This window comes from Halichoerus grypus, chromosome 3 (assembly GCF_964656455.1).
Source record: "Halichoerus grypus chromosome 3, mHalGry1.hap1.1, whole genome shotgun sequence".
Classification (NCBI taxonomy): Eukaryota; Metazoa; Chordata; class Mammalia; order Carnivora; family Phocidae; genus Halichoerus; species Halichoerus grypus.
In genome coordinates, this window is record NC_135714.1 from 898,342 (window position 1) to 919,474 (window position 21,133).

Below are 21,133 nucleotides of genomic sequence, written 5' to 3' on the forward strand. Positions count from 1 at the left end.
AACAACCTCGACAGGTTCTGTTGGATCCTGCCGGCATTTCGGCGGGCCGGGCGGCGGGCCGGGCTGCGTGCAGTGACTCCTGCCCACCCCCCTGCTTGCACATCCTCCCCGCCTGAGGCCCCAAGACCCCCCCTCCTCTGCAGTGCACAGCCCCCACCGCACCTCCTCTCCTCTCTGCCGCCCCTGCAGCTCCACACAGCCCCCACCTGCGGTCCCAGGGCCGGCTGCGTCTATCTTCCCAGGAGAACACAAGCCCCTCGGGAAGGGCAGCACATGGTGACGCCATGGCCTCAGGTTGTAAACGAATGAACCAGAGAAGCTACAGCTCACTTGAGAACTGTAGGGTCAGCTTGCCAAGTTCCACAAATACCGTAGTGGGATTTTTATCAGAACTGCAACAAGCCTTCAGCGGGTGAATAGTACGCCCTTACGTGAGTGCAACCACGAAACCGCCCGGATGCATCTCCAGGGCATCGTGAGGAGCAAAGAAGGCCCCTCCCCAAAGGTCATGGACTTCGCACAGATCATCCTTGAAATGACAAATCACGGAGATGGGAGAGCTTGGTTGGAGGGAACGCGGTGTGGCCACAGAGGGTCCACGTGGGGGACGGCTGACACTTGGGTTACTGAGTTCACTCTCTATCTGAGCTGCCCCACACGACAGTCAGCAGCTACTGAAATTTAAACTTCAATTATATAAAATACAAATTCAGCTCCCCGTCACCCCAGCCACATCTCAGGGCCCAATAAACACATGCTTTAAGGGGCCACGTACTTGGACAGCGGGGAGCATTCCCGTCACCACAGAACATGCCCCTGGATGGAGCTGCCCCAGGTCCCCCACCCACACTCACTGGGGCAGCCGGCATTCGCCGACACGACCCAGTGCACCAGCTATGGAAAATACCAGAAGCCTGAAGACATGGGCCCGATTTCTCAAGGCGCTCACTGTCCTGTCTGGGCAGCGAAAGGGGCGGTGGGAACCGGACACAAACTCATGTGCTTCTAGGCCTTTTTGGTCACAGTTAGACCAGCCTACGTCCCCCAAGCCTCACAGAGGCAATGCAGGAAGAGCCGACCTCACCCCGCTGATCAGAAGGCTCTGTAAGAGACCAGGGGCCTTTGCAGGAAGTGGGAATGCACCTGAGGCCAGAGAAAAAGGACCATAAAATGAAGGAGCCAGCCCCACTGAATGGGGTGAGGACAGAGAGGACACAGAGTCGACTGGAACGTCCACGGAGAGGCACTAAGCACAGCATGGCCAGGCGCACAGAGCACTCCCCACATCTGGGCTGACGGAGCGATGGGACCCGGGTGACACTGACCCTCGAGACAAACATCAGCTCTCTGGCTGACAGGGCAGAGACCCTCAAAAGGGATCAACCCCTCAGGACTGGATGAGGTGCCCCTGTTGGCCTCCCGCTCCCACCACCTGCGCCTGACCACGCGGCATGTGACAGTACTCGGGGAGGGATGCATGAGCGACCAGAGTGGCACATGGCTACAGAGACAAAGCACCAAATGTTTAAGTGATTTCCAATTTTATTTACGTTTAACTATCTTGAATTTCAGTTTTAAAACTAATAATTCAATTTTTTGGAAAACTTCTCAGTGTGCTTAGAACAACTGGAGTATGTGAAATCTACTTTTTCAACTATAAATTTCATGAAATCTAAATACAGATCAAATATTTCTATAATGAAAATTGGTGTCCAAATTGAGATCTGCTGTAAGTGTAAAGTACACACTAGGTTTCAAAGACTTTGTTTTTAAAAACGTAAACTTTTGACAAGGGTGCCAAGGATGACTCAACGGGAAGGAAGAGTCTTTTCAACACATGGTGCTGGGTCAACTGGGATCCACACACGAGAGAACAAAGTTGGGCCCCTACCTCACACCACACACTAAAAGTAGCTCAAAAGGGATCAAAGACCCAAATGTAAGAGCTAAAACTATAAAACTTTTAGAGGAAAACGTAAGAGTAAATCTTCATGACCTTGGATTTGGCCAAGGATTCTTAGATATGACATTAAAAGCACAGGAGACAAAAGGAAAAAGAGATCGGCTGGACTTCGATAAAATAAAAGCTTTTGTGCTTCAAAGAACACCATTAAGAAAAACACCCACAGGACAGAAAAACGTTTTTTTCAAATCACATATCCAATTAGGGATCAGACTATATAAAGAATTCTAACAACTCAAAAATAAAAAGACAGACAACCCAAATTTTCAATGGGCAAAGGACTTGAAGACCTATTTCTTCAAAGAAGATGCACCGACGGCCGGCAGGCACGAGAAAAGCCCTTGACGTCAGCAGTCGGGGGGGGAAGCGCAGCTCAAACCACAAGGAGAGAGCACCTCCTAGGGCGGCGAGACTCAAAACGAGGGACAACTGCAGGTGTTGAGGAGGAAGAGGCGCGATCAGGACGCTCCCGCCTGGCGGGATGTGCAATGGTGTCGCCGCTGTGGAGCAGAGCTCGGTTGCTCAGAAGGTTAAGCGGAGTTACAACACGACCCACAGGTCCCACTGCTGCATGAACACGAAGAGGAACGACGACGCCTGTCCAAGCAGAAACCCGCACACAAACACTTGGAGCAGCAGTACTGAAAACAGCGGACAAGCAGAAGCAACCCAGATGTCCCCCGACAGACAAACGGAAGACAGAAGGCAGTCTATCCCACGGGGTCTGAGCACGCCCAGTCCAGGAGAACTTCCTGGGATGAGGGGCAGCCATCTGCACTGCCCACTAGGGCGGCCACTGGCCACACCAAACACGGGGGCACCTGACGTGTGTCTAGTGCAAATGAAAAACAGCATTGTTCGTTACGTTTAATTCTAACTTTAACTTCAATTTAAAAAGCCACATGGAACTAGAGGCCGTCACACAGGGCACAGGAGGGTCTGCACAACACCCCCGGGACAGGGGACACCCGAGAAGACATCTGTAGAGACGTATACGGAAATATTCCGAGGCAAACCGTCTAGAGCTCGCTGTGAGACAGCCGCAGGAGGGCCGTGGCTGAAGGCACAGACGGGACACGGGGCCAGGGGCGGACGGTGCCAACCTCAAGGTCTCTAACGCTCGCCTCCAACCTATGTTCAGATCTTGCCATGAAAATACCAACGTTAGTCGCCTTCGAAAACTTCAATTTCTGTTCTTATACAACAAATTGGCTCTTTAAGCTGCCGACTCCTTTCAGTGAACGTTACGAGTAGCGTGTGCTGAGACACATGCAGGTACCTTCGGGGGGCCGGTCACAGCTAAACCGCTGACCCCCAGGGACACAGCTGCAAGTTCCCTCTGCAGAGCTGACCACACCGTCCTTACTATAAAGGGACACTGGAGAGCCACATAAACTAAAAGCCCAACATCAAATGGGTGACAGAGACGACAGAGACTTCTTGCTCGAAAAGAGAGGGCCGTTGTGCCTTCCGCTGCCTGTAAGTTACACCTCATTTTTAAAAGTGAACACAGAAACAGCAGGTTTCTACAAACAAAGCGTCTGCAGTCATGCAGCAGAACCCGTGCAGAGGCAGGGACAAGCCTCCCCAGGAAGTCGGCAAAATGCCTACTGGTAACGAGGGAATTCTCTTCCAAACATTACGGTGTAAATTCACACAAAGTAAATCTATTTGCGTCACAATGGGAAGAATCATAGGTAGGATTTGTCTTGCCAGGGTAGTCTGTCTAGATGAACACCTCCGTGTGGGCCCCGCTCACCCACAGCACGCGCCCCGACCCCGCGGCGCCCCCCGCCCCCAGGCCACAGCGGGCTCCCCCACACGCACCAGAACTCTGCTTCCAACAGCAAAATGGCTCCTCGTAAAATTCAAGATGTAGATTTGGGGACAGGAAAGGTCTGTTCTCCCATTTCAGGAAGAAAAACCTACCATGTTAACAGGCCATCTTCTCAAAACCACGAGTCTTGACGAAACAAACAAATCACCCCCAATGGCAACAGAACGGAACACGGAACACGGAGCCCGCGGGCAGGGCCAGCGGGGGGAGGGAGGGCGGGCTGACCGTGCGCCCCCACTCCTGCGCAGGGTGCTCACAACGGTCCTTCTGTCTGTCCGAGGGGCGGCGTGTTCCCCAAATGTGCTAGATCAGCCATGTCTGCTCCTCCGCGGGGGCCCTGCAGGCCCAATCCTTGGCCCGTCTCCCCAGCAAAGCCACACAGCCCCTGGCCACCAGCTCCAGGCTTCTGACGGGCCTGTGGCCATCGGCGGCCACGCTGCGCTACAGCCCTGGTCTGGCTTAGTCTCTAGGAAGCGGTTTCCGCACTTGAGCACAAGCGAAGACGAGAACACGTGCATGGTGGCCACTGGAATCCCATCAGGGCTCCGAGTGCGAGGCCAGACAGCAGCGCCCCACAAAGGCCCCTGGGTGCCCCTGATCCCCCTGGGCGCCCCTGACCCCCCCGGGCTGCAGACACGGGCCCACCTCCCGTCCCCGGCACTCCGTCTGGAGCGCTGAGCCTCAGAACCTCAAAACCAGCCGCTGTGACAGTGGGCCCGAGCCCAGAACAAAGGCCTGGAATCACAGCTTCCCGCCGCCTCTGGGAGGCCTGACTCGCAGCTGGGCTGCACCAGCGCGGCTCTGGGCGCCCGGCATCAGTGAGGCCGCTCAGGAGGCCTCCAAGCACCATGTGGGGCCGCACACTCGGCCAGCTCTGTCCAGACCTGCAGTCGAACCAGGACATCCTGAAAGTCACGTTAACACGACCCTGAAAAACGGCTCCACCTACTCGAACTTCAAACCCAAGTGACAAAGCTGTGGAGCCCACTCAGGATGGAGGCTGTCAGGGGGGCTGGTGCCAGCGCGAGGGGCATCAGGGTGGGGGCAGGCGCCGCTTGCTCAGAGACACGTTTAACAGGTATGAAGATCTGCATGCTGCGCACTTAGGATTGGCATACTTCTAGGAGTCGGCTGGACATTCATTAAAAGCTGGTGTTTTTTTAATGAGAAACCCATCATCAGGACGCTAAGGAGATGTGGGGGCTGCGCGTGCACAACACGGCCCCGGGACACAGCCCCCTCCAGCCTCCTCCCGCCACGTCCCCTCAGACCTTGGCCGCACATCCTCCGTCCAGCTTGGGCAATCTCCCCCAGACCCTTGGCGGGGGACAGGGTCCCGTGTGTTGCTGCCGCGGCCAACTTACCGGGCCAGCATCGTAGCTCTTGCGGGCAAGGTCATCCAGGCTCTGGTTCTGCAGCTTCTCAGTGATGAGTGTGACCATGGTCAGGGACCCGTGTCCTCAGTCTGTACCGATGGGCACTGGGGTTCAGAGCAGCAGGCTTCAGGAGGCCTGGGCCGCTGCTGGGTCAGAGCTGACCCTCAAGGTGGATTTCCGCTTTACAGATGAGTGATCCATTTCCAAGGACTCTTCAGAACTCTGCATCTGTGTTTGTGGGAAAGAGAAAGAAGTGATTACACGCAAAACCACTGGGTCAGTGTTCCTGTTCTATGCTGAGTACTTCGTGCGCAGAGTATTTGTTACCTCCGCCTGATGAAAACCCTCCTGCTTTACAATACCGTATGAGCTCCCCGGGAAACTGTACTAGGAGCGGCATTCTGGTGGAAGGACGGAGGTTAAGTGCACACCTGAGATCCAGTCCTCCCAAAGCCCCGGTGGAAGCAGCAGAAAAGGCCACCCCACCCCCGCCCCGCAGTGGGCAGAGCAGACAGGAGGAGAGACAGGGGGCAGCTGGACAGTGGCAGGAAGCCACATCCTACACCCGAGGAACAGCTGGTTGAGAACTACTGAACCCCTAGGCACCACTGTCCCCCCTGCAGCGTTACACACCCCTCCCCCACTCTGTCCAGCTGACCCCGCGTGGGAGGCACAGGGGGTGCAGAGCCCGGCCCCAGGCCCCCGGGTGGGGTTGCAGGGGCAGCTCAGTGGGGGCGCAGGGCCCTCCATTCCCAGGAGTGGGCGCTCACGCTGTACCTGGGACCTGGCTGCCCACAGACACCAGCAAGGGGAGGGCCCTGAGCCCCCATGTAGCCCACCACCCACCCGCCAACCCCAGCTTCCACCTTCTTAGCAGCCCGCTGCCGAGCGCGAGCAGGGCCACCTGCCTCAGAAGCCATGAGAGCGCCGACCAGACAGGAGGGCCCCAGCCACCCAGAGGAAACAGCATCGGTCCTGCCCTCAGATGGAGAAGGTGCCCGGTCCACAAAATAAGATCAGAATATCCTTAAAAATAAGTATTTAGGGGCACCTGGGTGGCTCACTTAAGCGTCTGCCTTCGGCTCAGGTCATGATCCCAGGGTCCTGGGATCGAGCCCCATGTCAGGATCCCTGCTCAGCGGGATCTGTCCCTCACCCCGCCTGTGCTCTCTTGCTCTCACTCTCTCTCAAATAAATAAATAAAATCTTAAAAAAAAAAAAAGGAAGTATTTAAAGAAAAATGAAAGAGCTCTCAGAAATTAAAAAATGAGAGCAGTGACAGACCCTCCAGAATGTCGAGTTCGGGCCCCTAACCCGCAGCAGGCCTGGAGGCCCCCCTTCCCAGGGGCCTCCTCGGGCCCAGCAGACCATGCACAAGGCAGAGGACCCACCCCAACCCCACTGAGTCACGCCCCGGGGCAGCGTCCCTAGGATGTCTGCACAAGCAACACCTCCCACACGGTGCCGGCAGCCCCCATCACGGCCAGAAGTGCAAGGAGCACGCAGCTTTATGGAAACTGCCGGCAGAATGCACTGGCGGACCCCAGCAGAAAGCCTCTACAGACGCTGCTAGAGACCAGCGAGACTCGCGCCCTCCTGCACCCCCGCACACACACGTGCACTCTCCACGGGAGGGCACAGACACTGTCCTGACAGCGCCCAGTGAGGTCCCACCGCACGCCAGTCAGAATGGCTAAAATTAACAAGTCAGGAAACGACAGATGTTGGCGGGGATGCGGAGAAAGGGGAACCCTCTCACACTGTTGGTGGGAATGCAAGCTGGTGCAGCCACTCTGGAAAACAGTATGGAGGTTCCTCAAAAAGTTGAAAATAGAGCTACCCTACGACCCAGCAATTGCACTACTGGGTATTTACCCCAAAGATACACATGTAGGGATCCGAAGGGGCACGTGCACCCCAATGTTTACAGCAGCAGTGTCCACAGTAGCCAAACTGTGGAAAGAGCCAAGATGTCCATCAACAGATGAATGGATAAAGAAGATGTGGTATATATATACAATGGAATATTATGCAGCCATCAAAAAACTGAAATCTTGCCATTTGCAACGACGTGGATGGAACTAGAGGGTATTATGCTGAGCGAAATAAGTCAGTCAGAGAAAGACAATGATATGATCTCACTAATATGTGGAATTTAAGAAACAAAACAGAGGATTATAGGGGAAGAGAGGAAAAATGAAAAAAGACGAAACCAGAGAGGGAGACAAACCGTAAGACTCCAGGGGCACCTGGGTGGCTCAGTTGGTTAAGCCTCTGCCTTCGGCTCAGGTCATGATCCCAGGGTCCTGGGACTGAGTCCTGCATGGGGGTCCTTGGTCAAAGGGGAGTCTGCTTTTCCCTCTCCCACTCCCCCTACTTGTGCTCACGCTCTCTCTGTCAAATAAGTAAAATCTTTAAAAAAAAAAAAAAAAAGGGGTGGCTGGATGGCTCAGTCATTAGGTGTCTGCCTTCGGCTCAGGTCGTGATCTCAGGGTCCTGGGATCGAGCCCCGCATTGGGCTCCCTGCTCAGCGGAAAGCCTGCTTCTCCCTCTCCCACTCCCCCTGCTTGTGTTCCCTCTCTCGCTGTGTCTCTGTCAAATAAATAAAATCTTTTCAAAAAAATAAAAAATAAATAAATAAATAAATAAAAAGAGAGACTCTTAATCTCAACTGAGGGTTGCTGGAGGGGAGGGGGGTGGGAGGGAGGGGTGGCTGGGTGATGGACACTGGGGAGGGTATGTGCTATGGTGAGCGCTGTGAATTGTGTAACACTGATGAATCCCAGAACTGTACCTCTTAAACAAATAATACGTTATATGTTAAATTAAAAAATAGTAATTAATTTAAAAAATAAAATAAAATAAATTTTAAAAAATAAAGAATAAATAAAACAGCATGCCCCAAGCCAGCCTTTTACGGAGTGGGGGAAGGAGGCGTCCCAGCAAGCGTGGGAAGCAGCCCAGAGACAGCCCACCACCGCTCTGCACTTGGGCACCTGTCCAGGCAGCCAAGGGATGGCACAGGGCTCTCCCTTCAGTGGAGCATGTGGACGGGCTCACCAAGGGCCCCGGAATTCATGAGCGCATCCCAACCAAAGGCACTGTGCACACTCGGGCTTATTCCAGGCCAGAAGCACTCACTGTCTGCGCTGTTCACCAGCAGCTCTCCCGGGCTCCCCCCGTCCTAGCCAGGGACCCCGAAGCCCAGGCCAGGGCCCGTCGGTTCCCCAGGGGAGTGTCTCTGTGCCCTGGGAGTGGCCCTACTTAAGTGCGTGTAGAACCGGGGAGCCAAATCAGAGCCAGCCAGCCACACCCCCATGCCTGCACCACTCACCCGGTCACCTGGGCAGGACCCACCAAGTCTGCAACCTGGCCTGGTTCTCACCGCCTCTCCCCACAAATTCACCCTGAGCTCCAACTTAGAACCTCCCTCACAGGACACAGGCGTTACAGGGCCCCTCCAGCCTGACCACCTCTGCTGCAATCACACCCACCCACAACGGCCAAGGCCCTGCCCTTTGCCTCCCGTGCCTGCCACGCCCACCGCTCGGGGGCTCTCCCATCCTCCTGTCAAACCCTCCTAGCGGCACATGGCACGAACGACCCTGGAAAGGCTACCGCAGCCACAGCAACACGTGAGGAAACTACAACATGACCAGCATTTCACTGGGAAACCAGGCCACACGCCCCTTGGGGAGACAGCGGGTTTCCAGGGCTGGGGCGCGGACGAGATGCAGAACGCCAGGACGTGTGCAGAGAATGGGGCCAGGGCTCCCAGGAGGTGAGGGTTCCACTCCACAGAATAAAGCAAGAGCCCACGAGTCTGTACTGATGTAAATTTTAGCTGGCAAAGATCGGTAAGTAGAGGAGGGAAGCTCGTCCCTCGGGCAGAGTGCAGACCAAGGAGTGCAGACGGAATGACGGATTCCGTCCTTAAGTCAGCGTGTGACAAACACCCCACGCTGGTTCAGGCAAGAGTCATCCATGAACACCACACTGGTGGGTGACCCTCACACGGTGTGCAAGCATCTCCCTATGAGATACTCGCTGATGACAGGGCGGGAACCGGCCTCGTGTGCGGGGAGACTGGCAGACGGCAGCCCCAGCAGCGCAGCAGGTGGGTCCCGGGACAGCTGACAGCGTGTGGCGTGCGGGCAAGATGCAGCAGCCGCCTGCACCCGGGGGCTCTGCCCGGACTGAGGAAAAGTCCGACAGAGCCACGCGAGGTGAAGCGCACGAAGGAACTGGTCAGTGTTCTCCCACGGTGTTGGGGGCACGAAACACGGGAGTGGGGCACGGGCCAGCCCGGAGGGGACAGAGGAGACGTGACAACCTCCCACAACTCCTGACCCGGTCAGAGAGCGGGCTCCAGGGCACACACACCGCAATCTGAACAAGCCCCGCGGACCGGACACCAGCACCGCCCGGCACATGATCCCCAGACCGTCCAACTCGGGCTGAGCGTCTGGCAGACGGGGGCGTGGGCCGCGGCCTGCACGGGGCACGGCGACACCAAACATGGCACGCCACACTCCGTCACAACTCACAACAGAGGTTCAAAAGAACAAAACAAAGTGCACGGTGTCCGAATGCAAGGGCCGGCCGGCGTGACCTTGGCAAGTAGAGGGCCACGGTGTGGTGCAGGGCGCATCTGCGGTAAGAAAGCAGCAGAAAAACCACCATGTGGAAGGGACTGCACCAGGCGGCTGGTGGCATCTTCCAGAAGCCGCAAAGGTGGGGAAGGAGTGCCAGGCATGCAACAGTTTCATTTCGTCATGCAGAAGAAATGCATGACATCACGTGTTCATACGGCAGGCCCCCCAAAACGCCTGAAACCACAGACGGTCCCGAACCCCACAGATGCTGTCAACCCCGAACAACACGGTTTGAACTGCGCAGGCTCAAAGTGGGGCTTTTTTTCCATAAATATAGGAGAGCACTAGAAATGTCTCTTCCTTATGATCTCAATAGCATTCCCTTTTCTCCAGCTTACTTTATTGCAAGAATACAGTATATAACCTATAAGACATAAAATGGGCGTTGATGAACTGTTTACGTCATCGGTAAGGCAGGTAAGTTTTGGGGGGTTCCTAGGTTCTACATGGATTTTTGACACCCCTAAACCCTGTGCTATTCAAGGGATAACTGTACTGTTTTCTCCTGTGCATCCGTACCTGTGATGAAGTTTAATTTATAAGTTGGCACAGCAAAAGATTATTAACAAGAATAATAAACTAGAACGAGTGTAACTGTACATTGTGATAAAAGTTGTCTCTCTCTCTCTCTACATGTCCTGCACTCACCCTTCTTGTGACCATGGAGATGATATAGTGCCCACATTTTATCATGAGGGGCACCCAGGTGGCTCAGTTGGTTGAGCAGTTGACTCTTGGTTTCGGCTCAGGTCGTGATCTCAGGGTCGTGAGATCCAGCCGTGTGGGGCTCCCTGCTCAGCGGGGAGTCTGCTTGAGTGTCTCTCTCTACCCCTCCCCCCACTCTCTAAAAAAATTTAAAACAAGAACTAATAAAGTCGCCCACGTGAGGTGAAGGAGGGGAGTGACATGGGCCTTGTGACCTAGCACCAGGCTACCGTGGACCTTCTGACCACACGTCAGAGGGCGGATCACCAACTTCTGGACTGCACTGACCGTGAGTGACTGAAAGCACGAAGGCAAAGCCGTGGCTTTGGGTACCACTGGATGTGCACTGGAATCTAAGTGTAGCAGCTTCTGGGGGCCGCCGGGAACCGGAGGCCAGAAGTGGGAAGTCGAGATGTGGGCAGGGTTGGCTCCTTTGGGGGCCCCACAGGATACGGGTTCCCTGCCTCTCTCCCAGCTCCTGGTCATAGCCAGTGATCCCTGGTGCCCTGGGCGCTCTTGCGCCACATGTTCTCCCACGGCCGAGTTCCCACGGCCATCTCCCTGTCTTGTATCTCTGCATTTCTTCTTTTAAGGGCACCGGTGATCGGATTGGGGTCCATCCTAAAGCAGTATGGCCTCATCTTAATTTACATCTTAATTACATCTGCAAAGACCTACTTCCAAATAAGGTCCCATGCACCAGTCCTGTTGAGCCTGTCTTTTAGGGGACACAATTCAATCCACAATGCCAAGCCAGCTCCCTGTATAAGAGATCCAACCATCAGGATGGAACGTCATGGTCAGCAGAAGAGCCAGGGACGGAGGCGCTCAGGACAGTGTCCTGGCCCTGAGGGGATGCGCTGCCCTTGGGAAAGGCACGAGACAAACCAAGCCAGCTGGGGGCAGGTGCGAAGAGCAAGCAGCAGCCACCCGGTGCGGGGGGCGCTCAGAGAAGGGAGCCAAGACTGAGGCTGAGCAGCAGGTGCCAGGAGACCGGTGGGGGCGGGCGGGGGCAAAGCCAGGACTCTGGGCACCGAGGCCAGACACGGGCAGGCCAGAAGCCCGGGGCCAGGTGAGGTAACGCCGGCCCCAGGGACAGAGAGGTGAAGGGCGGGGGACGGTGGCTCGGCCCCCCACGAGCCCCCACGAGGACGGGCCCCTCTGGCAGCACAAGCGACCAGATGCCCCCTGCAGCCCCTGCGCACGAAGCAGCCCTCTGCGACCCCCCACCTGGAACGCCCTCCGCCCCAACAACACAGTGAGGGTTGGAGACTCCCCACCTTCTACCTCCCAACCTCCCACAATGGCGGTATGAACACTCCACGGAGCCACCACGGACCTTACCACGTCCCTATGAATAGCACTCCCAGCTGAGCCACACGGCGCAGTCTGTTCCCCAAAGTTAATGACCTGCCTTTTCTCGCTCGCAAAGTCTCTGCCCGATACAAACTCCTCCCCAAAAGGAGGATAAAAGTCGACAAGCTCAGTTCGGTACGAGACCTGGGGACACCATTTGCCCTTCTGGACCCCCAGCCTCCACTGAGGTGTGGGGGGCAGGCCCAGCTAAGCCGAGGACTGCACTGGTCTGGCAGCTTCCAGAGCAGGGCGCTTGGGCGGGTGGGGCGCCCACACCCCGTCCCTCCTCCCTGGATGCCTGGGGGCTCTCAGGGTCTTCTTTCTCCCCGTGTCAGGGGTCAGGAAAATCGTAGGGGCACTGGGGGCGGGGTCTTCCTAACGGGATTTGCTGGCATCCCTGTGGAGTGCTGCCTGCCCGCGTCCCGGTCTGTTTCTGGAGCGGCTGGTTGTCTGACGCCGCAGGCCTGGGCTGGCCCTCCCTCACATTCGGTCTCAGCCCATCTGCTGCTGATCCGCTTCTAGGAGTGGCCCCCAACCTCATGTTCCAAGCTTTCCAGGGACACGCTTTATCTCAAAACCCCTCGGTGTCCGCCCGCCGGGGACCCGTGCATTTGCGAGCTGCCGGAGCGAGCTGCCAGTGCAGGCCTCCGGCGACTCCCGCGCCTCCGTGGCTACACAACCCCAGCTTCTCCAGTCCCTGCACTAGACCATCTCTGCGCCCTCGGTCCTCTCGGCCTGCTCTGGTCTCTGCTTTCAGGCTGGGAGCTTCCTCTGTGCCTGTCATCTTGGCCCTCCGCTCAGGCTGAGAGGGGCCCTGCGCACACATGGCCTCAGGGCAGGGGGACTAACGGGGCCATGCCCCCAGGGCCACCAGCAGCAGGCTGTCCCACACAGAAGCTTGCAGAATAAAGGAAACTGTGCGGCGCCTGGGGGCTCAGTTGGATGAGCATCCAGTTCTTGGTTTTGGCTCAGGTTATGACCTCAGAGCCATGGGATCAAACCCTAAGTTGGGCTCTGCTCAGTGGGGAGTCAGCTTGAGATTCTCTCCCTCTGCCCCTCCCCCCACTTGTGCACGCGCTCTCTCTCTCTCTCTCTCTCTCTCCCCCTCTCCTTCAAATAAATAAATAAATAAAATCTTTAACAATATACGTAAAATAAATAAACCAAGGAACGTGCATGGACGACCAGGTGCCAGAGCTGCAGGAGACTAGTGTGGGGATCAAGCCGGCTCCGTACGCAGCCTCTCTGCCTCCTGAGTCCCAGGCAGAGGCCTGGCCGGCCTGGACCCCTGAGCTCAAACCTGGGCCCTGGACCAGCTACCTCAGCAACTCCATGCTGGGTTCTGGAGCATGAAATGGGAGAACAGCTGCAAGTACCCATTCAGTCTGCTGTGCCCAGAAACTGCCCCAGAGCACACGGTCAACAAGGGTTCCCAGTCACAGAAAGCAACCCCAGGAGTGAAAGGCCAGAGCCGGGCCCGTTTCCCAGCCCAGAACCATCAGGTGCCCAGGGTGGTTTTCATGGAAAACAACAGCAAGCAAGCCCACCAACACTGTTAGACCGAGTGTGTTCCAGACTCAAGGACCACCGTGTAGACTCACGACCCCCTGCTCACACAGGAGAACCGGGTCCAGGTCTCAGGGAGCACTGGGCAACAACCTGGTCTGGCTGGACATTAGCTATTAACCAGCCCTCAGTAACGTGCTGGTCTGAGCACATGACTGCAGATTCTTTGGCACGGCTCCCATAACAAGGAACGGTGACTTCCAAGACTCCAGTGGGAGAGGCCCTACAACGGCCTGGCTCTCTTGCAGGACACGCCCTAAAGTCACAAAGTCACTGCGCTCAGGGAGACCGAGAGCCTGGGGGGGCCCTGCCGCTCAGCCTTCCCAGCCCAGGTACCAGAGGCGGAGTGAGGATGCCCGCAAGGAGGCGCTCCAGCCCAGGCCCCATCCGACCAACCCGCACAAGACCCGCCCCCCCAGCAAAGACTGCCAGACCAGCTGCTTGAGAATTCTGGGCGCCTGACACCAGGAGCAATAATAAGTGGTTACTGTTGTTTGAAGCCACTGCGTGTGGAGGCTTTGCTAATGCCGCCAAACAAGTAAATAAGTGACACTTAGCAGAGCCAAACGGAGCCAAACTTGCCTCCCGTGCTCTGGAGCCAGGCCTCGGTATCACTCCTGCATCACACAGAGGCTGGGGACAAAGGGAAAGGGGCCACGTCCTCACACACACTCCAGGGACGAGCCACACAGGCGGAGCTACTGCAGAGCCCCAGAATCACTCAGCTATTTTTGTTTGGTGGAGCCTGGGGTACAGCTCCATTTCAGGGGTTCCGTACCTTCTTTAACAGGGCACGCGTAGGTGCTGTCTTCAGCGGTTCCTGGAAAAGCCTAAGGCAAAGCCCTGTGTTGGCGCCACAAAGCTGGTGCTATTGAGACAGTGGACATCTTTTTGAAAAGATTTCAAAACAAAAAGACAAATGTCATCCGTCCTAATGAACCAATATCGTGCTAACATTAACACCTACAACTAAAAGGTTTGGACAGCCACACGTGGAATTTAAGGGTGCACAGAAGGGGCGCCTGGGGGGCTCAGTCTGTTGAGCGTCGGACTCGGTTTCGGCTCAGGTCAGGATCTCAGGGTTGTGAGACTGAGCCCGGCGTTGGGCTCTGCGCTCAGCAGAGTCTGCTTGGGACTCTCTCTCACTCTCCTTCTGCCCCCCCCCCATGTGCGCGCGCTCTCTCAAATAAATCAATACATCTAAAGGTGCACAGAAACCACGTCTGAGGTGATAGCTCTGCAAGTCAACAAAGAGGAAACTCGCATCTTAAAATACACTATCATTGTTCCCTCAACTGCTATGTGGGGACTGTACCCCACTGAAGAAAAAACGCAGCAAGTAACTTCATTCTGAGAGGAGGGACGTAAGGCGGGCTCTGCTGGACGGGAAGGAGGACCGGGTTCAGCCTCACTGGGCTCTCCCAAGCAGGGGACCGCACCTCCCTGGGCCCACCTTCCCGCACTGGAAACAGAGAGGAACCATGCACTTCACGAGGCCACAAGCAATCAGATGACGTGACACACGTGAAAATGCCCAGGTTCCTGGGACGTGTTTAAAATGGTGGCCGGGCGCCTGGGTGGCTCAGTTGGTTAAGCGACTGCCTTCAGCTCAGGTCATGATCCCAGGGTCCTGGGATCGAGTCCCACATCGGGCTCCCAGCTCAGCGGGGAGCCTGCTTCTCCCTCTGACCCTCTCCTCTCTCATGCTGTTTCTCGCTCGCTCGATCTCTAATAAATAAATAAAATCTTTAAAAAATAAATAAATAAATAAATAAATAAATAAAATGGTGGCCACTCAGAGCAGATGCTCAAAAGACTGTGAAAGTCAACTTTCCTTCAAGAAATATTACTGCAGAAAAAGCCAAAGTGGTTTCTATAAAAATTTCAATTTGCTTAAAAAAAAAAAAAAAAGTATGAGGGCACGTGGGTGGCTATCAGTTGGGCATCTGCCTTCGGCTGGGGTCATGATCCCGGAGTCCTGGGATGGAGCTCCGTGTGGGGCTCCCTGCTCAGTGGGGAGTCTGCTTCTCCCTCGCCTTTTGCCCCTCCCCCCAACTCGCACTTGCTCTCTCCCGAGCTCGCTCTCTCAAATAAATAAATAAAATCTTTTACAAAAATAAAATAATTTTTAAAAAGTTTGTTTCGAATGTTTCCAAGGCACCTGTGAAAAACATCTGTGTTCTCTTGGATCTTCTGCCTCCCAGTAAAAAGATGCCCGTTCCCTGTGCACGTAAGGGCACACGAGCAATGTGTGTAACTAGGTAAGGTCCCCATACATCCACTTAAAAAAAAAAGTGACAACTTTGGTGTGTCCTCCATTCTATATTTGCAGTAGCCATCAGAACTGCTCTCTTTTCCACGGCACCCAAATCCAACCGGAGTCGAGAAAATCCCCGGGCTCCCCTGACACCGCACGCTGCCCCCACAGCAGTGACCGCAGGGCCCAGCGCAGGGCCCGGGCTCCCGACCCGCCGCGCACTGCCCGCGGCACAAAGGGGACTCCGGAGGGGCCGAGGGCAGCAGACCCGGGAGGTGCCCGGGGAGGGAAAGTCCCGGAAGGCCGCAGGGAGGACGGCCCCAAAGAGCCGCGGTCTAGAACGGCGGCACACACGCACCCAGCTCGAGGAGAAGCCAGGGCGTCTAGCGAGCCCCAGCCTTCCCGCTCTTCCGGGGAGCTGTCACCGCCCTTCTCGGACCCGCTCTCCTCCGGGACACACTCCAGGCCGTGCGGCGCCCCAGGGCAGTTGGAAGCGGCAGAATCTACACCTTCAGCGTCGTGCAGGGAAGGCCGTTCCTGAGGCCAGACTAACGCCTCGTCCGAAGCCCCCGCGCGCGGAGACGCTCCACACCCAGCTCTCCGCGTCGGAAGGGACCGTCCGTCAGGCGGTGGGCGCCCCGGGACAAGGTGCACCCCCTCGAGCCCACGAGCCCCGGCCCACCCGGCCGCCCCTCGGTCGCGGCGGAAGGCCGGCCTCCCTGGGCTTCGCCGGCTGTCCCGTCCGGCTTCCCGCCCGCTGCGGCTACGGAAAGACAGCCGCGCTCCCCGCCACCGGGGCCCCCGCGGACGCAGCCCCTGCAGCCGGCGGGGCCAGGAGACCCAACGCCGGGTCGCGAGCCCCGGGGTCCCCGCGCCCTCGGCGCCCCGCCCGCCCCGCTCTCCGAGTCCAGCCGCGAAAGCGCTCGGCGCCGACGAGAATGTGGGAAAGCACGGGGCCGCGCGGGCAGAGCTCTGCGCGCTGACAGCAGCGGGGACCGTCCGGCCCAGGTTCACGCGCGGCCCCGCGGGGGGCGCGCACGCACGGCCTCGGGGGGGCGCGCACGGGCGGGGGCGCGCGCGCGCACCCGGTCGGGGCCTCGCGGGCCGACGCCGGGCCGCGTACCTGAGGGCGGCCGAGCGACGGCCGCCACGGCCGGACGGGCAGAGCGCGGAAGGCGCCGGCCCACCTCAGGCCGCGTCCCTCCAGCGAGGAGCCAGGCGCCTCAGCAGTGGCGGAACACAACCGCGGCCGGCGCCCCGCCCCCTCCGGCCTCGCTCATTGGCCGCCGCCGCCGCCGCCGCGCGCCCGTCAGCGGGCCCGCGCCGAGCCTTCACCTCAGAGACGCCGCGCGCACGGGGGGCGGGGCCTGCGCCGGTGCGTGGGCGCGGCGTCCCGCCCGCAACTCCGCCCACCGTCGGCCCTGTCGGGAGCGCGCATCCGCGGCGGGCTAGCGGACGGCGCGTTCGCCGCCTGGCCCCGCCCCCCGGATCGGAGCTCCGTCCGCCGCGCGCGCCGGCTTGCGGGGGAAGTGACGTTGGGGTACGGGGCAGCGAAAGCTGACGGCGGCGGTGACCTGCGGTGGAGGAGGGGGTGCTCGGTCGCGGCGGGCGAGAAGGGTCGTTTCGGGTGCCCACTCCCGGGCCGTACGCTGGGGCGGCCGGCGCGCAGGCGGTGACCTTGGCAGGGGGCGGCCGCGGCCTGCCTGCGACCCTCTGTGTGACCTTGGCCAGGGCGCTGGTCCTCTCGGGTCTCCCTCCAGATGTGCCTGGTGTGACGGGCAGGGCGGTGGAGCCGGCCGCGCGCGCCGGTGCCCGTGGGCCGTGGTGGTCCAGGGCTCCTCCCGGGCAGGAAGAGCGGGGCTCCCGGCCCTCCTGAGCACGGTGGCCCGCTGTGACCGGACCTCCGGGGGCGGGGGGGGCCCTGTCCCCGCCGCAGACGCCGCCCTGACGGCTCAAGTTCACTGGGGCGGCACTGAGGCCGCGCATGCGCGTTCCTGGCTGGCCACATAACACTCCTGGGCCGGGAGAGGTCATTAGGGACCGCGTGGCCCCGGGCTCCCCCATTGGAGGCCCTGAGCTTTGCATGGGAGTAGTGAGAGGGGTCAGAAAGGCGACGTCGCTCCCTGCCTGACCCGGGGCTCACCTCGGCCTGGGGGCAGGGGCGGGATTGAGGACGGGGCTCCACACTGGCCAAATGCACGGGACACCTGGGGGTAGAGCATGAAGCGGGGAGGGGGGTTATTTTTAGGTAGAAAAGGGAATGGCACTTGGGAAGACACCCAAAGGAGGTGAGAGCATGAAGCACCCAGCATCCCGGGGTTGGGTAAGGGGGGGTGTCAGGGATGCAGCTCCCAGGCACCAGCCCGGGGCCCCCACAGTCCTAGAAGGACTCTGGAGCCAAGCCAGCTGTTGCCAAGACTGGCGGGAGAGATGCGGCCTGCGGCCGACTGGAAGAGGAGTCCCTGCGGGGCTGGTGCAGGGGCAGAGCAGGGACACATGAGGGCCATGGGGGCAGGTGCTCAGGCCATTTCCACAGGCAGGCCTGCAAAGCCAGAGGTCATCACTGCTGCCCTTCTAGGCCCTCCAAGAGTCCATCAATAGTAGCCAGGTACGCCAAGGATGAGTGGCTCCGTGACCCAGGCCGGAGCAAGACTCGGATACCTGGGAGCGCCTGTGCCAGGGAAGGGGAGCTGGGTTTTCCTTCCTAGCCTACCGGGGCCAGTGACTGGGCCTCAAGTCACCCAGGGCACCTTTGCGTGTATCAAAAGGCTTGTGACTGACCAAGTTCTGTCCGCCTGCCCCTCTCGGCCTTACTGGGACAGTTATCGAAGGCTTCCAGGGGAAGAAGAGATACCGTCTGTGCCCCGTGAAGGTCTTTCAGGAGATGTGAGATCATTTCAAACCCTCCTGCAGCCAGGGGCGAAGCTGTGGAGGCGGAGTGGCAGGCCAGAGGTCATCACTGGGCCTCTGCTCACGTGTGGGAGGGTCAGACCCGGGCCAAGTTTCTTGTCCAGCGCGATGGAATGCGTGTTCCAGCCTGCCGTGGCTTTGTGTCACGGGGCTCGGCCCACACTGGCCGGGAGCCCAGTCATCACCGTGCCATCTGTCAGGCCCGTGCTGTGCATTAGCCAGGGGGAGGGATTCGAATGGTCCCCGTGTTACAGACGAGTAAGCAGAGCTTAGAGCAAAGGAAAGTCAGAAGAAAAAGTGAAACTTCAGGTCAAAGAAAATGTTTTAATACATAGTATTAATCTATTTGTCTTTAGACCAATGCCACCATAAAATGTGATTTTTATGTTTTGTATTGTTTTGTTTTGTTTTTTGGAGGAAGGGCCCACGCATAATGTGGCCCTGAAGGGGTGAGACCAGAGGCGCTGCAGGTCCCTGGGGGAGGCTGTGGGCTTCCTGGAACACGCTTCTGCCACGGCCCGTGGCCACAGCCATCACCCAGCCTAGAAACTAGAGCGCTTACGGTTTTGCAGAGTGGACGGAATCTGGACCGCAGGCTCTCCGCGGGAATGAACCCACACTCGGCACTCGGCAGCGGGCCGTTAAGGCAGCTCCCTGCGGCCGGCCTCTGCCCCCATCAGGAAGAAGCTGAGCTGTCGCTAATAGACCCCGCTGACGGGAGGCTGTCGATGTTCTCCAGGGAGATAATCGTTCTCACATTTTTATTTTACATGGTTTCCTAGTTCTCTCCATGCTTAAGGGAGTCAACTCACTCGACCTTTGACACAGGAATTAAAAGTCCCATTTGAAAAGAGGAAGCCAGGGCCCTGCAGGCTGGAGTCATAACCCCAAGAGGGACGGTGCGGGGCCGTGGCCGCTGTGTGCTGCTGCCCCTGCACACCCACGGCTGCCGCTAGGACGGCTTCTACGGTCCCCCTTGCTCCCTCCGCTCAGCCCTCAGTGCTTCCCGGCATTCAGCTGCCAGCCCCCCGGGGAAACGCTCCCTCCACCGCTCCCCAGCCCTCACTGGGGGACTCAAGCAGGCCCACTGAGGCCTCGCCAGGCAAAGGGAGAGATGTCCCAGCCTGCCAGGGGCCATCATCTGACCACCACCGGCCGGAACTGCCAAGGCCATGACTCCGCAGGAAGCAAGAGCCAGGTCACGTAGCTTTGCTGCAAATGCTTCTAACTGGCAAGTCTGGGAGGCACTCGGAGAGAGGGAGGTGCAAATGGGGATGTGAGGCAGAGGAGCCTCTCAAGTGACCTGCCCCGTCTTATCCCAGAAGGAGCCACAATACAGTATTTTTGGCCTTTCGTTCAGTATGCGGTCTGTCCATAGGTGTTCGCTAGGCAACTCCATGTTATACCAGCTTCCTTGTTGCAGGACTTATCAGAGCCGTCAATGTGCTGATGTCACTGGACAGCTCTAAGGAGAATGGAATGCAGCTTTGCCGGAGTTAAGTGAACTTCTGATCCCAGAGCATCTCAGGCCGGACTTTGAGGGAAGCTTTTTATAAACGCCACAGGGCGGGGGAGCCTAAATGGTTTCCTCACAGGAGGGCTCATCTAACTCAGGAGCTGAGCTCCGGGAGAGAGACTAACCTGGGATGCCGTGGCCTGCCCTCCACTGCTGTCCCCAGCATTCACGGGAGCAGCCTGCGGTGCTGATGCAAGGCTGGGGGCCCGTCCACATTAATGCCTCTGACGTGCACACAGCCACTCCCCCTCTGCAGAGTGTCCTTGCATCCAGTCAATCCTGGGCATGCTCATTTCCCATTTTACAGATGAGAAAACTGAGGCCCAGAGAGGCTGTAACCTGTGTGCCAGAGGTGGGTGTGGAAATCAGCACCAGCCTGGCAGCCACCGGGGTGGCCAGGGAAGCGGCTGTCGTCCAGACTGAGCGAGGGCTCGGCCATGACCAGGGCACCGTGCACACACCTGTGCCGTGGGCAAACCTTGGGGCCTCCCTTCCGGACCTGCAACCCTTAGAGCTTTGGGCTCTAGGCCATTTTTGTGACCTTGGTTTGCATAATGTCTCCTGTGTTCTGGCAGGGAGTGGGCACAGGACCTGAGGGACCGGGACACCGAGACTGTGGGGTGATCCTCTGGGGAAAGGCCCTCCTCCAGAGCAGGGGTGCACAGGCTGGGCTGAGAGGAGGACCATCACCCTGCGCAGGTAATGGAAGCAGGGGCCCCCAGGGAACAGCAGCAGTCGAGATTTGGTCTGGAGGCCCAGCAGGGAGCCCTCAGGCAGGTGAAGCTCGGGGCTCAGGGCGCAAGGGGCAGCAGGGGCAGAGCCAGCTTTTTGTGAAGGTTTTCACTCGGTGCCATAAAAGCCCAACAGACAAGTGTCCAGACACCTGCTGTTCACAAGGAGCGCACCCACACAGCTGGGTCTGAGCCCTCCCCACGGGGCCGAGAACCCACGTCACACCCACAACTGCGGGGTCCCTGGCCGCCGCCCCGTGG

General features: G+C 58.2%; 1 protein-coding gene across 10 annotated transcripts in view; it reads right to left on the reverse strand.

Annotated features, from left to right (window-relative positions):
* FAM53A (family with sequence similarity 53 member A) overlaps positions 1-17,687 on the reverse strand; it is a 33,473-nt gene extending 15,786 nt beyond the window's left edge. Inside the window, exons 1-3 of one of the 10 annotated variants that reach the window (XM_036070171.2) lie at positions 16,074-16,735; positions 14,237-14,326; positions 5,165-5,404 (exon numbers count right to left, since the gene is read on the reverse strand). In XM_036070171.2, the coding sequence (XP_035926064.1) occupies positions 5,165-5,242 (78 nt within the window). In that variant the 5' untranslated portion in view covers positions 5,243-5,404; positions 14,237-14,326; positions 16,074-16,735. Of the gene's footprint in view, positions 1-5,164; positions 5,405-14,236; positions 14,346-16,073; positions 16,736-16,838; positions 17,057-17,289 lie in introns of those variants that run through there. The other 9 variants (XM_078068289.1, XM_036070168.2, XM_036070165.2 and 6 more) reach the window with 9 other exon arrangements.
* Positions 17,688-21,133: the final 3,446 nt, after the last annotated feature.